Below are 17,648 nucleotides of genomic sequence, written 5' to 3'. Positions count from 1 at the left end.
CAGAAATCGAGACTCATCAGACCAGGCAACATTTTTCCAGTCTTCAACTGTCCAATTTTGGTGAGCTCTTGCAAATTGTAGCCTCTTTTTCCTATTTGTAGTGGAGATGAGTAGTACCCGGTGGGGTCTTCTGCTGTTGTAGCCCATCCGCCTCAAGGTTGTGCGTGTTGTGGCTTCACAAATGCTTTGCTGCATACCTCGGTTGTAACGAGTGGTTATTTCAGTCAAAGTTGCTCTTCTATCAGCTTGAATCAGTCGGCCCATTCTCCTCTGACCTCTAGCATCAACAAGGCATTTTCGCCCACATGACTGCCGCATACTGGATGTTTTTCCCTCTTCACACCATTCTTTGTAAACCCTAGAAATGGTTGTGCGTGAAAATCCCAATAACTGAGCAGATTGTGAAATACTCAGACCGGCCCGTCTGGCACCAACTACCATACCACGCTCAAAATGGCTTAAATCACCTTTCTTTCCCATTCTGACATTCAGTTTGGAGTTCAGGAGATTGTCTTGACCAGGACCACACCCCTAAATGCATTGAAGCAACTGACATGTGATTGGTTGATTAGATAATTGCATTAATGAGAAACTCAACAGGTGTTCCGAATAATCCTTTAGGTGAGTGTAAATGATTGTTTGTGGGTTTCAGAGGACAGAGCGTAGGTCTGAGCAGTATACTTTACCCATCGGTTGACCTTCTTATATAAGGAAATCATACAAGATCAGACTTCTGAGCTATCTGATTGATCCCAGCACAGAGCTAGTTCTTAAGGAAAAAGCTGTTTCAAAGTCATTGCACTCAGAAGCGGTCAACAACACACCAGGGTAATCACCACCAGTTTGAAAATGCAAAGTTTAACATTTAAAGAGAACAGATAAACCCCAGGGAGCTCAGCCCAGGTTTGATGTGAAGCAGAAAAGATCAATTCCTGCTGCTGGAGCTTGGCTTAAATATACAGCCGCACAGGACAGTTGCCCTGGTTTGCATTTGAATATGGAAGAAAGTGAAACTGACATTGCCACTGTCCCTATTTTTTGTTGTTTTCTTTTTTGCTGACAGGGTTACTACTTCCACACAGATAATCCTTATAAGGACTTTCCTAACACATTTGAAGAAGGACTAAAGAAGTCTCGAGAGGGAGACTTGCAAAACGCTGTGCTTTTGCTGGAAGCAGCTGTCTTGCAGGACCCTAATGATTCAGAGGTGAATACATTAATACACACATGCACATACACATGTTAACACACACATTGTTTTTTTTTCATTATTTAACCAGACAAGTTAACAGTGGAGACATTTGTATTTACAGCTCGGGGTGTATTTTACAACAGGGATGGAGGCACATTTATAGCACAGATGGCCAATAAAACAGCAGTCCTGCACCGGTCAACCTGACTGGAGGAGTTTTTCAGCGCAAACTTAAGGCTAAATCCAACCCTAATAACCCCACCTCATGTTTAGAGAAGCTAGAGGAGGAAGGATGCCTCACTGACCACAGGCTGTGTGAAGCAGATTTAGTAGGCAGTACCCATAGGCTAGATGCTGATTGCCTGTAGAGGGCAAATTATTATTTTTTTCTTGGTAAAAGAGTTGTTTATTGTAGCAAAAATACTTAATTTGTTCATACTCTTAATGAGAATTTCCATTTGCCCAGTGAGCTGAATAATAGCTCATTCTGCAGGGTTATTTCTCCTTTTTCTATTCTCCCCGTTTCAAAAGAAGTGACCTCTTTGCAGCCTGAAAGAGCAAAGCCTTCATACTTTCGAATATACAGAAATGTGCCAGTTATTCCGAGGAGAGGATTATCCCGCGGTGTATGGAACTAATACGATTCCAAAATTCCTCCTAGGGCGCTTAGTGGCTTATTGCCCCACTGTAAAGACCTCTGAATCATTCAGAAATAATTTCAAACCTCATTTCAAAGAGTGGAACAAAAAAGCATCTACAGAGATTAGCTTTAGAACAGGTTCTTAAGTGTGTCCTTACAGACATTAAATACAAAAGGATAATCTCATAATCTCACATTTTTGGATTTGAGGTTAGTTGTATATGTGCCCTCTTGCGCTGATGAAGGGTACTTTCAATTGTTGTCTCCCTGCTGAGAACCAACAGTGGCACAAAGATCAACCGCAGTGCCTCTCAGACCGTCACTTTTAAGGTTAACTGAACAACAAACATTTAGTCAATTCATCTAGTAGTCGAAAGTGAACTGGCAACTGATTTGATGATCAGTCATAATTTGAGTCATGTTTCAAGCAAAAATGACAAAACATTTTCTTGTAACAAGCACCCACTGATGATGTCTTATCCAGTGTGAGGATTTGCTGCTTCTCTCTCTTATTTCATTGTAAATGGAATAATTGGGGGTTTGCACTGTTGCTAGGACAAAACAAGACATTTGAAGACATCACCTTAGGCTCTAGGTAACTATGATTTGTTGTTTTCTAACATTTTATAGACAAAACAATTAATCAATTAACTGAGAGCACTATCGATACTGAAAGTTTTAGGTTTTTTTGCAGCTCTAATATTCATAATCTGGTGTACTTAACATACTCCGTTCCTTCCAATAAATGTAGGGCTGCAACTTATTATTTTGATTTTCATCGATTAATCTGATGATTCCTTGTTTTGTCTATAAAAGGGCAGAAAATAGTGAAAAATGACCACCACAATTTCCCAGAGGCCAAGGTGATGTCTTCATTGTATTGTTTTGTCTGACCAACAGTGTAAACTCCAAAGATGTTCAGTGTACAAATGACTAAAACAATAAATCCATGATCAAAATAGACCTTGGTTCATTTTCTGGTGACCGACTAATCAACTAAACCTTCAGCTCTAAATAAATGAGGAACCCTCACATGAATTATCAATCCCTTTTTTTTCAAAGAGATAAAGCATTAAGTCATCTCCGATTGCTTCACTGAATAATACATGTCTTTCTACTGCTTGGATGAGATCATGAAGTATTTGAGAGTATCACTTTGCCAACTTTAAATCATTATTGCATTATGCTCTTGTTTGTCCTCATGAAGGTTTTACATTCTATGGATCCTCCTATGTGTCATCCTCTGTTGTGTCTGAAACACTGGCATCATTCACTCTGTGCTGGATCCCACTCACTGTGCCTGACAGATTATGCTGAGCCACTGTAACTGTGTTTCAGCCCCTGGAGAATATATGTAGGATCCAGGTTTCATCTCCGCTGTTTACTGTTACCTGCATTTTCTTTGCCTGCAGGCTTGGCAAGTGCTGGGGACCACCCAGGCTGAAAATGAGAATGAGCAGTCCGCGATCGTCTCCCTCCAGAGGTAAGGAGAAAGAATTGCATCAAAGTCCCATTTAAAGAAAAATCGCTCCCAGACTTGTCAGCTATTACTGCTCGGGGACCCCTATGTTTGCACAAGTGGTACTCATGGGGAAATGTCATGTTTAAAGATATATCCTAGCACATGAAATTTGCCTATGAGGTTTCAATGAACTTTTTGGCAGCAGTCTATTCAGCAGCATTCTGTTTTAAGGATCTGTTATATTTATATTCCCGAGAAGAACGCCATCACAGTGTTACGGTAGTTTAACTTTACCAAACAGCGATTGGAGGGAAATGTTCTGCGATTTTCATTTTTAAAATAGGAGACACCCCACATGGATGGTGATTGCACAGAGCCAGGGTATGAACAGAGTCCTTAATGGAAGGTGGCCCACTTTACTTCATAACACTGCTGAAACCAGAAATTGCACCTATCTGGGAGTGTGAAAACTGATATGTCAACTGAAAACACAAGAGAGTGCCATTCAGGGGGAAAAAAGCATCCTGCCTTTTTAAGTTTACTTAGACAGTCCATTCTCTTAAATAAAAATAATAATACAAAATAGAAACTTTTAATTGCTGTTTTACATAAATAAAATTACTAATGCCCGCGACCCTGTACGCAGGATAAGCGGTTGACGATGGACGGATAAATTACTATGGATGTAATTTCAGTTACTGTTAGAATCTCAATTAATCCAATGGACTCCTGCATATTTTGAAACACCATTCAGGTAGTTTGCATGGTGTACATTTAAGTTTGTTTATTATGTAATAGCTCCCTCTGTGAGTGTTTGGGTATGAAGTGAGATTAGATGTTTACCTGGCATTAGCATGTTGTTGATAGACTGGCAACACTTCAGTTGGCAAGCACCATATTATCATGCTCTGTTTTTACCACTTCATTAATAATAGAGAATGTGACCAAAAGAAGAACATCTTATCGTATGGAAAATAAACCCTTTGTTTGGCTAATGTCTGTTTAATGTGTATATTTTATCTAAATTTGACTAATGTGGTTATTTTATGTTGCTATTTTTTTTGGCAGCCAGTTCAATTCTGCATACAAACAAAGCTGCCAAATCTGGCACTGTCCCTGGAAAACATGGGGACCTGAGAAAAATATGGATTAGTTGAACTTCTCTTTCCAATTTTACACCGTGTACACATGGGAAGCAAAACAATTTGCACACAGAACACATTCTTGGAAGTGTACAGTGGATTTGAAAGTTTATGTAATCTTCACCTACAGCACATTGCAGTTGGACTGACTGAAATAATTTGGCTTGACTGGGATTATGAGGGTTTTAAGGAAGTTGGTACATCAGATGTAGCAAATCTGGCTTGGAAAATATCTTGATGAGAGCTAAATCTTGTTTTGGCCTCTCCCTCCAGTCTCTTAACTAATCCAAGTTGTTTATCCAACACAGTACTGCTCTTCTCCCCTTTTCAATTACAAACACCAGCGTAGATCTTAGTGGCAGTTCTACAAATGATGTAACCGGTGATATAACTCTAGCACTCAGTACAAATATACTTTCCATCTCTAGCTATGGAACAATCACCAAGGGCATTTTTTTCCTAAATGCAAACCTAATGCAAATCACCTACCCCTGCTGCTGAGGGGCTGCATTAAAACAGGGTCGCCTGCAGCAGGCGCAGAGCACAAGAGGTGCAGCTCATCCATTCTGACCAAGAAATCATTAGCCTCCGCCTTATGTTCCGTTGCTTTGGCCTGTCCCAATTAATACCTGTCAAATATAGATCTCCCTTTGAAGTGCACACCTTACACCACCTCTTCTCTTCCATGCCCGGGTCCTGTCTCCATCCAGGTGTTTGGAGCTCCACCCAAACAACCTCCCAGCCCTCATGGCTCTGGCAGTGAGCCTGACCAACACTGGTATGCGCCATGATGCCTGCGAGGCCCTGCTCCGCTGGCTGCGGCACAATCCAAAGTACAAGCACCTGCTGAAAGGCAAGACCCACCTGATGGGATCCCCAAACTCCCAGCGCAGGATGTCTCATGCTCTCAACATGGGCAGACACGAAAGGTGGAGTATTAACACTGAACAAGCAGGTGGTTCAACAATACTTAAGACATGACGAAATCAAAGAATGGCGACTTAAGATCACTTCCTCCTGTCAGACAAAACTGATAGGAGGAAGGACTGAGAGAAAAAGCCACAATTACAAATCCATCTGCTGCTTCAGCACCATGCACAGTGCCATGGATTTATCAATACGCAGCACAGTTAGGCTACTTATTTTTCAGTCACGATCGGAGCCATAGATTCTAATTTGCACAAACCTCAGTCAAATAAAGGATCAATGAGTCAGGGCACTTTCAACAGAATACTGGGCTGGTCAAGTAGACTAAACTAACATACACAACCCCTCTGCCACTGCACTCTCTCTGCTGCTAGAGGATGAGGAGGACGGTGGCATTTGCCCTCAAATCGCCTACTGACTGTAGTGGACAATGTTGCAAATCAGTGATGAATGAATTATTGGAATTATTGGATTTTTATATGATTTTTGGACAATGTGATGAAGTACTTAGATTTTTCAAGGATTCAAATCACTGGGTTTGCCATATCAGACATCCATTCATAGTTTCTTTAATAGTTTTCCAGAGAAAGTATTATACATATCATGATATATACTGATATTGTGATATAAAATTACACATATCATGATAAATGATATGTGTAAATTATGATCTCCCCCCTACTTGAAGACAGCTGTATTCACCCCCCGACTCTAAACGTGTGAGTTACTTGTCCCCCACAGGTCTGAAACAGTAGATGTTAAAATTATCAAAGAGAAAATAGTCCATCTGTAGCAGTTACATGATGATTCAGGACCCATCTAAGAAGAAATTAATTTGTGTATTTGAGAAGTGAAGTCATTAGGTAGCTGGCAAACATATGAGATGAGTCATGTGCACACTCAAAAACAAGATCTTTAACAGCTGGTTCAGACTCTCATTTGTTTTACTTAAACTGCTATTACTCAGTCAGAGAGAGCCAAAACGTATTTCAAGGTCTCTCAACCACAGCAGGTATTGGTGTATTTTCACTGGCGAGACGGTATAAATGTAGCTACGGGTATCTATCTTGTCAAACCACTCTCACTGCGGTAGAAGGCAGATGTCTGAGTTATCTTAAGCCAGAAAAATTAGGTTGTTATGTATATCAGATTGAAAAGGCCTAATTCTGCTTCCAAGGTAAAGCAGCACTTTATCAAATCATTAATCGTCTAGTCAATGTGAAGACATACAGGTACATCTCTATTACTGTGGTCTCCCCTCTAATCCATGAAATATCATTCTTTTCATTTCTGCAGCTTACTACATCCCTCTCTCTTTACAAATTTCTCTGCAGTTCTCCTTTTTCCTTACTCCTCTAACTTTCCTTTACCCTCACTCCCTTTATTATGACGGACCTAGTGGAAACTAAGATATAACATGAAGGGCCATCCTTATCGTTACCCAAAAACCAAGGACCAAATGACCGCTGTGGATTTAGTTTCTTGACATTTATCATTCTGTTTGTACTATTCCTCACTGCAATATTAAAAACTGACCAGCAAGCACTGATTATGTCCATATCTGGCTGATTAGACCTGTTTTTATAAATGAAGCTCTGATGTGAATCAGCAACAGAAGGAAAAGCTCAGTTTGCATTAGTAATAACTTAAAACAGCTCCAATAAATCTGAAAGTATCAGCAAACAGTCAAATAAGGCAGATAGGAACAAACAGGAACACACGAGTGAAGCTAAACTCCAAGCCACAGAGATTCAGGCAAAATACGAAAGTACCAAGAGCTGAACACACAGAGACTTTAAAAGAGCTTTCTCTCTAGTCACAGAGTGCGACATGGCTCTACCTTTGGTGCCCTGGAGATCAATAAAGTTCTAGCTACCTAGCTACCTAGCTATGGCATGGCAAAAGCGTATTATTTGTCTATAACCCATGAGAAACATGGAATACAATTATATAATGTTACTTTAAATTTGGCTGATTTAACCAGACCGGAAAGTCCCCAGCTCACGTTTGGTTATGGACCCGTTCTGCATGTCGTTCCCCGTCTCCCTTTCCCCCCATTTCCTGTCATTGGCTATCCACTAACAGGCATAAAATGTCCCCAAAAATAATTTTGAGAACCACTGCTTGGCCAGAACACCAAACATAACAATGTAACAATAATGTACAATAATGTGAATAACAAAGTCACAACAATATTTCATTGGCTATTCATTACATTATCTCATGAAAAGAGTAAAAAAAACGACAAGACGTCCAAATACTAAACTATTTGCTAAACTACTTTTTTCTGTCACAACCAGTGAACAAAAATAAAAATGAATACAAGCCCATCTGTTACTCAAGTCTGCATTTTTCCTTGTTTTAATTTCTCTGTTTCCTTCTTTACTCACTTTATCTCTCTTTTACCCTCGTGTCAATCTTCCTCTCTCTTTTTCTTACACTCTTACACTTTTCTTACACAAAGTTGACATGCAGTACAATGCACATCATAGCTCTGCAATCTTAAGAGCGCTCACTCAGCAGCCTTAAGCAACACTAATCCTTAGCTTTGTGTGTGTGTGTTCATAGCTCCCTGCAACCCGAGGTAAAGGAGCTCTTCCTGGAAGCAGTTCAGCATAACACTGACGGCATCGACCCAGATTTGCAGACGGGCCTCGGGGTGCTCTACAACATCAGCGGAGAGTTCAACAAAGCAGTGGAGGCCTTCAATACGGCCCTGTCAGTGCGGCCCGAAGTAGGAACTCCACATACACACACATGGAAACATGCAGATTAGACAGAGCGGAGCTGTAGTCATACAAACTCTTGTCAGAAGCAGAGATGCTCTGCAGGCATAAATAACCTTATTGGTCCATTTTATGAGATCGGCACACATGTTGTAGATCACCACATTCTTAAAGGTACAGTTCACCACAAAACACACAGCACTTTTGTAATTAAACCTCGTCATATCCGGCCATATAAATGTTTTAACTTTATAGAATTTTGAAACCTCTATATTTTGATATAGATTCAGTATGTACTGGGTGTACAAGATTTCAAAACCAGCCTGACTGTAAGCTGTGGTTGGTGAACACATGGGATGCACTGGTTTCCTTGCAGAGACAACATGTCTGACAGCTGGTTGACTCCAGCTGGCACTCCATTATGCCAGTGATGCACCTTTCATGCAACACTTTTAATGTATGATCAGAGGCTTGTTCTGATATTCACAGCTGTACATTTTACAAAATTGTTGCTGCTCATTTTTGCCTGATGGGAATCTAAGGATGCTGGTTTGTTTGCACATTGTAGCTGGTGGCTGTTGATAGGTTACTGCATTACAGGAAGTCGTGCAACATTTCAAAGGCTTTTGATTGGCTGTTCACATTTTTTTTTTTAAATGTGGCCCATATCAGACCAGTGTGAACTGGCCATGGCCTGAAAGTGAACTACATGCTCAGAAGAATAATAAGACGTCACCCGCAGCACATTATCATACGGAAAGTAAACATGGAGGTTAGCTCATACTTCCTGATGGAGAATTGCGACGACCATCGCTCTAGAGTGACGTCAGAGTTGCACGAATTACAATCTGAATTCCATGTGGCTTGGGCTGATCACACTATTCAGATCTGAGTCACATAATGAGTAATTGGGTCACTTTGGCCTGCAGTCTGAACGCAGCCTTTTGATGTCCAAATCACTGTATACACTGTATATCTTGTTACTCTAAGGTCTAACATACTTCACTCAAAACATTTAATTTTATTCATTTAAAATGAAACAATGAAAAAACTATATATATATATATATATATATATATATATATATATATAAAATTTCCCTTTGTTTATTGTGAATTATTGCCGTAATGATGGTAATACAACAGGAACTATGACAAATTTACTGCAAAATTCAATTCAAAGTGTTGAAACGAGTCATAATACTGTACTGAATATGAGCTTTTTTGGTAAATGAACAACAAAAAAATAATATTAGAATATACAGTATGTTTTCATTTATTACAGGATTCATTACAATCACTTAAATATATAATCTTGGAGGGTCAGCATGCAAGCTAAAATTTAAATGTTATGGCTGGTGCCATTTATTTGCAATAATAATATGCATAATATTGGCCCCGTGACCCTGTATGCAGGATAAGGGGTTGACGATGGATGGATGGATAATATTGGATTCCTCCCACGTTTGGTCTGTTGGACACTAAACTGATTTGGCCTCTAAAAAACACACTCAGTGCCTAAAGGATCTGATAAAAATACATGCACACATGCAGAAACACACACACTTGAAAATCATGATCTGTCACACACCACATGTTCCCATGCAAACCCATACAGCAGATGCAAAGCCCTCAAGCTTGCACACATGCTAAGAGAGATGGAGCCGCAATTATCAAGGGGAGAGCTCATGCAAACAGATGCAATGAAGCTCATCAAACTGTCACGGCAATATGTGAAGCAAGGAGCTGCCAAATCTGGCCTCATGAACTTTTGACTGGCACACATACGCTCGCTCATGATCCAGCACAAGAGTAAAACAAGATCTAGTTCACACACACGCACATTTACGCAGAAAAATAACAGACTTTGGCACATATTTCATACACTGGAATGCACACATATACACAACAAACAAAATAAACACGCACACACAAATTAACAACCACAAACTTTTCCTCCATCTCCTTCAAGCAAATCAGTTTCTGTCCTCCGAGCACTGTCCCAGGCCGGCAAGAATATTACTCACTGTTAAGTCCAACCTCCTATATTTGACTTGGTAATATCTGCTCCCCTGCTGGAAAAATAGCTCTGAACGCAAAGGGAGATAATTATTACTAGGCTTAGCCAAAGATGAAGGACCCCTATACTGTAGCAGACCATGACCTCTGTATGTGCCTGCAGGTGGGAAACAACGGCAAGGACACCCTGTGTAATGTAACTCAGCTCTCCTTAAATTACCCTTGTTAGGTTACTTCATAGCAGGGAGCTGTGTAATCCTCCAAACACTTCCTTGTTATTTGTGCGTTGAACCCCCCCCCAGCAAATTATAGCTCTAACACTGCTTTGTCATGCTGTCACTGCAGATACAAAGCTGAGTGTTGTGTAGCAGCCCAGATTATTCAGCTCTATTTCACTTGTACTTCTCAGTTAAAGACAATGTCAGCCACTTGGTCAGGTCTTTCAAAAGGGGGCAACTAGCATTTAAGACTTAAAGATAGCTGAGTAGATATTGCTGATGAGTTTTTTAATTCAGGCTAAAATGAACTGTGTTTACTAATTAAATACATCCAGTATATTATGCAAGCCACATTATAAAGGCTGACAGCATCTGACACCACATATAGCAAAGTTTACTAAATACAAATCTTTCATCCTCACCCTCTGACATTGCTTTAACTCCACCACTCCATCCAGGACTACTTGTTGTGGAACCGCCTGGGGGCCACGCTAGCGAACGGGGACCGAAGTGAGGAGGCAGTGGAGGCTTACACACGAGCACTAGAGCTGCAGCCAGGGTTTATCAGATCCCGCTACAACCTAGGCATCAGCTGTATTAACCTAGGTTCACACAGGTGAGTGGCCTCTGGCTATAAAAGAGTGGGACAAAGTTCCTATACTTGTTTGATGCAGTGGAGTATAATTACTTTGGGTAGCACCCATGAGGAGGTGAGACTATTTACAGTTGATATTAGGGATCAATATGTTTTGATCTCACTACTCACCACAAGCTTAGATCAAACCCAGCAGATCATAGATTGGGTGTGATAGTTATTAAGGATCAGCACATTAAAAGCAAGCTAAACATACCAAAACTAACTAACCAAACTAACTAAACTAACCAAAGACAAGCATCAAATCCACACACTGAAGAGGCTGCAACCAGAGAATTTTTGGCATTTTTGCCTGAAAAATTACCAAATCAGTTAAACCATTATTTTGAGTTTCACAGCAATTGTTTTTGAGTGCTATTTCTCAAAGGCTTGACTGATTATAAAAGAAAGTGTGACTAAAATGCTAATTTTGTGTGTGACAAAAGCCTGTTGAGCTTTAGAATATTAGACACAAAACTATGTGAGTTGGCAAAAAAGCCCATAGCATTCATGATGCCCACCACCTCAACCACTAACATGACAGGAAATGCAATGATAGCAGCGATATCATTTAGTTGAAGTACATCCTATTTGAAATGCTGGTGTGAGAGGATGTCTAATCATTCCAAACAAGTGAAATCACCAGTTTGGGTGTACTATGGGTGCACAGGGCCTGAGTTGGGTCAACCCACACGGCATGCCCTAAAACCAAACTGATTCCTGTTACTGTTGCTTCCCCAGAGAGGCGGCCAGGAACTTCCTGACTGCATTAAGCCTTCAGAGGAAAAGCCGGAGTCGCCAGCAGTCCCACCAGGTGATGTCTGGAAACATCTGGGCTGCTCTGAGGATAGCTTTATCTATGATGGACCAGCCCGAACTCTTCCAGGCTGCAAATATTGGTGACCTGGATCTTCTCATGCGGGCCTTCAACCTAGACATTTGAGGAATGGGAGGTAGTGACAATAGCGTCTCCCCTTTCACTTACTCTTACTCGATTTCTACCCAACAGCCAAAAGCCCAAAGTGCACACATCAGAATGGATTGGATCTGATGTTAGAGACAATAGTGTAGTTTTTATGCACGTCAAAATGAACTACAGTTGCCAGAGTTGTTATATTTTTCGCCCAAGTACGTTGGAGTGAGGACAGGTTCTTCCAAGTGCTTGAACTGACTGCTTTGTGATGGATTTGCACTGCAATTTGTGATTTCCCTGAAGAGCACAAGGACGGGCAAAGATTGTATGAACAATGCCTTAGAGAACACATCAATTAAAAACTGACTCATCCAGTGGAACAGAGCTGAGCCAGGACAGAGAGACGGGCAGACAGACAGTTTGAGATTCTCACAGAGGAACCCTCACATGCTGTTTGCAGAGAAAAGATGAGGTCTTGAGGAAAAAAAAAGGTTTCATTATCCAATTACTTTCAAAGACACAAACTCGTCTCACACTCCTGAAGGATGGATTTAGCGAGCAAATCATAAAGACTGCACCATATGACCTGGAACTACAAATTCTGTTCCTGGCTTGTTTTCATCATCTTTCACTGGAGAATGATACTGCATGCATAAGCATTTTCATAAATGGATTCTTGTTTAAAATTAACATACTTTTAAAAGTTTTCCCTTTGCACTTCAGACAAACAGATAACTTCCTCAACCCAAGTGGAATGCGCAAGCCAAGTTGTAAAGCCTTACTCAAATGCATGCGAACAACAACATTTATTTATACTATTTTTATGGCAACTCAACAACACTAAGCCATTTCCAGACTGGTTTTGATTCCTTTAAATAACTGCCGTCTTCTGAACTTGAAAGCTTTCTGAGCCGTTTTGTTGGGTTTATTTTTTTTTGGTATTGGCTCCTAGCTTCTCTTTGTTCCCTTTATGCTGACTAGCTGGAGAAATACACAGAAAAGCTGGGCAACGCGGATCTGTAAAACTTTCATTAGTGTAGAAACTTCAAGTTTCTCATGTGAAAAAAGCTTTTACAGGTCTAAAAATATCTCTTTAATCTTTACCTTGTGGGCTGGCTTTAGAAACGTGTTCCTGACTGTATAAATTTCAGTACAGTATAATAACATTACAGGTAAAAGATGTGTAGCTGCAAGCCAAGACCTAAGAGAGCTTGGGGTATTTCCAAACGCAGCCATTTGTGTCTTTGCTGCGACTCCACAGTCAGCGAAGCTCATACATTTAATTAGTTCAGTTTGCCTCACCAATCATGCATGATTTATATATTTATGTAAGCTAAGGCAGAACGCCGCACATATTTGAGAAGCTATTTGCTTTACCACCTGCACACTCATATCAACATTTAATTACTGTGCATCCACAAAACACATGATTGTAAGGGGCCAGATATTCCACATAATAATTCTGCACCCGTCAGAAGCCAAGCTTTTTCTTAAAACAGCTTCACTTGCATCACTGTTGCTAGTTTGAAAGTCACTCTGTGAAGTGAACATCACGTTCCTCATCGTGCAACAGAGTAAATGATAGATAATCTGCTGTACTGTATCACTCAGCACCTTGATGTTTAGCAGGTGTGTCCACATTCTGGGTGTGCTGTCGAAAGTACACTTTTTATTCTTAGATCCTATGCAAAAGGTCATGTTTTATGTTGCCAATCAGTTTGTCCCTGTCTGCCTCAATGGACGAAAAAAGGAAGTGGTGATTCTGTACTTTGAAAGAATGCTATCAGGGGAAAGCAGAGACCAGTACGAGAGCCATTCATCTTCCCAACTGCACAGCTTTGACATCATGGTATGTATAAGAAGTGCTTCTTTAGGAAACTGGGGGAAAACAAAATCAAGTGTTCCTGTTCAAGAGAGAAACATGACATGTCAATGATTCTGAAAAATACAGACACCATCCACCTAAAATGTAGCCTTCAATGTTATAACCCTGTTGTATAGTGATGTGTCTTTGACCTCAGTTGCACCCCCCAAATTCACTGTCAGCTTTGCTATCAGAACTCTCATTTTTAAGCACATAACTAGTAAACTGTTGTCAAAGCAAAGACATTAATATGTTAACCATTCGTGGTACTTTCAATATATTGAGTAAGATGATACTTCAGGCTGAAACAGATGAGTAGCTACTGCAGTCAGATACATTAAAAAAATGTTGGCAGAGAGTCTCTGTGGCCAACCATGATGTATAATAGATCAAGGAGGCAGAGGAACCCAGTGAGACAGAGCACATATGTGCCTGCTACTAACAATCTGCATCGGAGGGGTGCTGACAGTGGACTCCATAATGGCAAAGGCAATGAGGCCAAAGCAGAGGTGGATGTGAAAATGTATTCACTATGAGAGACTTTGTTACGATAAAAACAAAAAAATTGTCAGCGTAGCTTTTTTTTACTGAAATAGTGTGGGTGATATCCAGTAGTCCATCAGTACTATCCTGCTAAATATTAAATTATCATTAAATTAGTAAATAAATTATTTTCAGCTCTGCTGGTAGCACGGCTTTGTAGATCAAAATGTTGGTCTGTCAGTCCACCATTTTGGTTCAGACCTTCAGACTGGAATATCTCAGCAAATGTTGGATGAATTGCTATCAAATTTGGTACAGATGTTCGTGTTCCCCAGAATGAACCCTACTTACTTTGGTGATCTTAAGACTTTTGCTCTAGCGCCACCATGATGTTGACCTTGTCTCTTTTTTAGTAAAACTTGGATGGATTGCAATTAAATGTGGTAGAGACATTCTTGCCCCACTCAGGATGAATTGTAATAACTTTGGTGATCCCCTGACTTTTTATCTTGTGCCGCAATCAGGTCTTTTAAATCAAAATGTGTCCAATACTTGGGTTTCTAACTGAATACATTTCTAATTAATTACTTTGTCATCAGCCTCAGCTAGACTGCTTTGTGTTGATTAGCAAATGTTGCCATGCTAGCATTCCCAAAAGTAAGATGGTGACAATGACATACTGTACATTATACCTGCTAAACATCAGCATGTTAGCATTGTCGTTGTGAGCATCACTAAGCTTAACCTCACATAGCTGCAGACTCTTAGTCGCGATTGCATCTATGTTACAACTGCACAGCTGTATCAGCCAAGTGTTTGTTTCTGTTAACATCCACCTCAGTCACTTACAGTGTATGTGCTAACACTGCCAGCTAGCACACTTGGCCAGCATGTTGAGCACTGTCTCCCATGGATATTTTATTTGTATCAGATCAGTCTCAGCATGTCCAAGATAAGCTTTCATCCACTTTTTTTTCCAAAACCCATAAACCCACCTATTAGTCAAAGTTCCCTGAGAGATTGTTGAAAGACATTATTCTTCAGGCCAGTATCCCTCCATTTTTAAATATGAACACATAATCCGTCCATGTCCTCCCACCTGTCTTTTCTGAACTGTAGAAACTCAAATCATGTCTGTGAAATTGTGATTTCCAAATCAACACTAGCTTTCTCATGATGTTCTAGGCCTTTGCTTTTTGCATTTCAAGATACTTTAGTAATAAAAAAACATATTTTTTTAAAGAGACATTAAATCTAAACTACTGTGTACATCATACTGCAGTACACTGAGATAGGATGCCTGGTGACAGTTTTCTTTGTGTAGAACCTACCTACTACTGTACCTTCTCAGGTGAACTGAACTAGCTTAACGCATGCTCCTGAGGAACAGATCGAGGTTGATCGCATGCTAGATCCTCTACATTTTATTTTTTTGAATGCTATTTTTATTTGTATGCATGAAATACATGGAAGCTCTCTTTCTCTCCCACTAACTTATAAAAATGAAATATATCATGAAGTTTACTTGCAATATTTCTACAATGCACTTTTAAAAGCTGTAACCTTGACAAAAAGTGATGTATATATTCAGTATATTCTACACAAGATGCTTTTTCTTTTCATAGAACTAGCGAGTGTGCAAGGCTCAAGCAGAGAAATGAGACCCTTGAGCTTGAATACTGGCCCATTGCTACAACTGGCTAATAGGTTATATTCTGTAGAAATGTTGTAATTATGACTTCTGCAAATGATAAATGTACTGTTAACACTTTCAATAACCCCAGCCTATAAAGTTATGTGTTGTTACCAAAAGCTTTTTAGTGTTGAAACTTGATCATGCTTAAATTGTTATGCACACATTCATAAAGATACTGTGAACTATTAATAGTTATTTAATGTTATAATGTTATATACTGTAAAGCATCATAGCTTCATTAGTTCTGGTTACATATGTAATGAGAAAAATCAAGATCAGGTAAAAAACATATAAATCAATGATAATACATTCATTACCAATTTTACACAGCTTTAATCAAAATTATTTATATATGGAGACCCAAGGTGTAAAGACTCATCTTAATATTATGGGTAACAGAGTGTATTGCAAGGCATTTTAGCCAGTTATGTGATTGGCTGTCTGACCAAAGCTTCAGCCAATTACATTAACTGTCTCTGACCTGTTTGCCTGGATTGATGAAGCCTTTATGGTGAAATGTTATGAAAAACATATTAGTGAAAGTGCCGTGAAATAGAAACAGACTTTAGAAAAAGGAAATTTTGAAATAATGAAACTGCTATAATGAAAAAAAAACATCTGCAATAAACTAAAGATTGCAGAAAGTTGCAAAAAAACAGAATGAAATAAAACTTGAATGAAATGAACACAGAATGAAATTTCAGTCGTTCATGGTTATGTTAATGTATTTGGTTTGTATTTATTCATAGTATGATTTACTTCATATTATCATATTTCAAAGTTTCAGCAGGGTTCAGCTAGTTAAATTAAACATTACATATGTAACAAATGTAATTTAATACCTGTTTCATGATCATTTCAAGTACGGAAGTATGATGGAAAACCAGTATGGCCTAGAATAATTATATCACATTTTTGCAGTACTTCACTGCAGTATATAACAATAATTTTGAAAAACTATTAATTTATTTACATTAATTACTTTGTTTTTGTTAAAAATGACACTTGCCCATTCTGAGACAATGAGCTTCCCTGTTACAGTAGCTAGCAATAATCAGTGTCTACAGGTGTTATCACACCTCTTCTTCATCTGTCGCAACAATCCCACTTAGTTTATAGGTATTATAGCTACAGTAGGCAAGATGAAACATTCAAGACCTTTAAATACCGTCTAAGGCCTTTTCTTTCCTGAGGAAACCAAGTTAATGTTCTTTTTTAAGAATTTTCCAGACGTACAGATACCCTGTATTTATGCCTTAAATTTTGAACACACATATAAATATAAAGCATTTATTACTTTGTGAACGTGGTAATAATTCTTCTGGCATTAAAAATCAAGTTCTCACATACTACAAAAGCATTTAAAAAATGTTATTTACAGCATCATTGGTTGGGGTTCATAAAGGTTATCAGTACATCTATGCATTGTCTTCACTCCTTGAATTCCACATGTGTACAAAGTTTGTTCTGGTTTATTTATTGATGCATCAGACATGTATGAATAAAATGATATTTTGATGAATGAACTTAGAAATTATATACTTTATATACATTAATTCATTTATTGAAACTCCTACTATAATGCATATTACTCTCCCTGTATAATCACAAGGAAAGCATTAGCACCTTTGAAACGTACAATATCAAAGTAATCTTTTAAAATAAACGGTTGCTATATATTCTATGCTCTTGTGTCTTTATTTTCCTAAAAGAAAAAGTCACACTTGAAGTGA

The 17,648-nt window shown here is 39.1% G+C and overlaps 1 protein-coding gene across 1 annotated transcript in view; it reads left to right on the top strand.

Moving 5' to 3' along the window:
* The window catches only part of pex5la (peroxisomal biogenesis factor 5-like a), a 134,084-nt gene extending 116,508 nt beyond the window's left edge, over positions 1-17,576 (top strand). The window contains exons 10-15 of the mRNA XM_046049481.1: positions 1,064-1,207; positions 3,245-3,315; positions 5,147-5,365; positions 7,932-8,097; positions 10,784-10,941; positions 11,701-17,576. Coding sequence (XP_045905437.1) covers positions 1,064-1,207; positions 3,245-3,315; positions 5,147-5,365; positions 7,932-8,097; positions 10,784-10,941; positions 11,701-11,902 — 960 coding nt within the window. The 3' untranslated portion in view covers positions 11,903-17,576. The remainder of the gene's footprint in view (positions 1-1,063; positions 1,208-3,244; positions 3,316-5,146; positions 5,366-7,931; positions 8,098-10,783; positions 10,942-11,700) is intronic.
* The last annotated feature ends 72 nt before the right edge of the window (positions 17,577-17,648 follow it).

Source organism: Micropterus dolomieu, linkage group LG05 (genome assembly GCF_021292245.1).
Source record: "Micropterus dolomieu isolate WLL.071019.BEF.003 ecotype Adirondacks linkage group LG05, ASM2129224v1, whole genome shotgun sequence".
NCBI lineage: Eukaryota > Metazoa > Chordata > Actinopteri > Centrarchiformes > Centrarchidae > Micropterus > Micropterus dolomieu.
The sequence above is the reverse complement of the archived record's forward strand: the minus strand, read 5'-3'. Positions and strand labels throughout refer to the sequence as shown.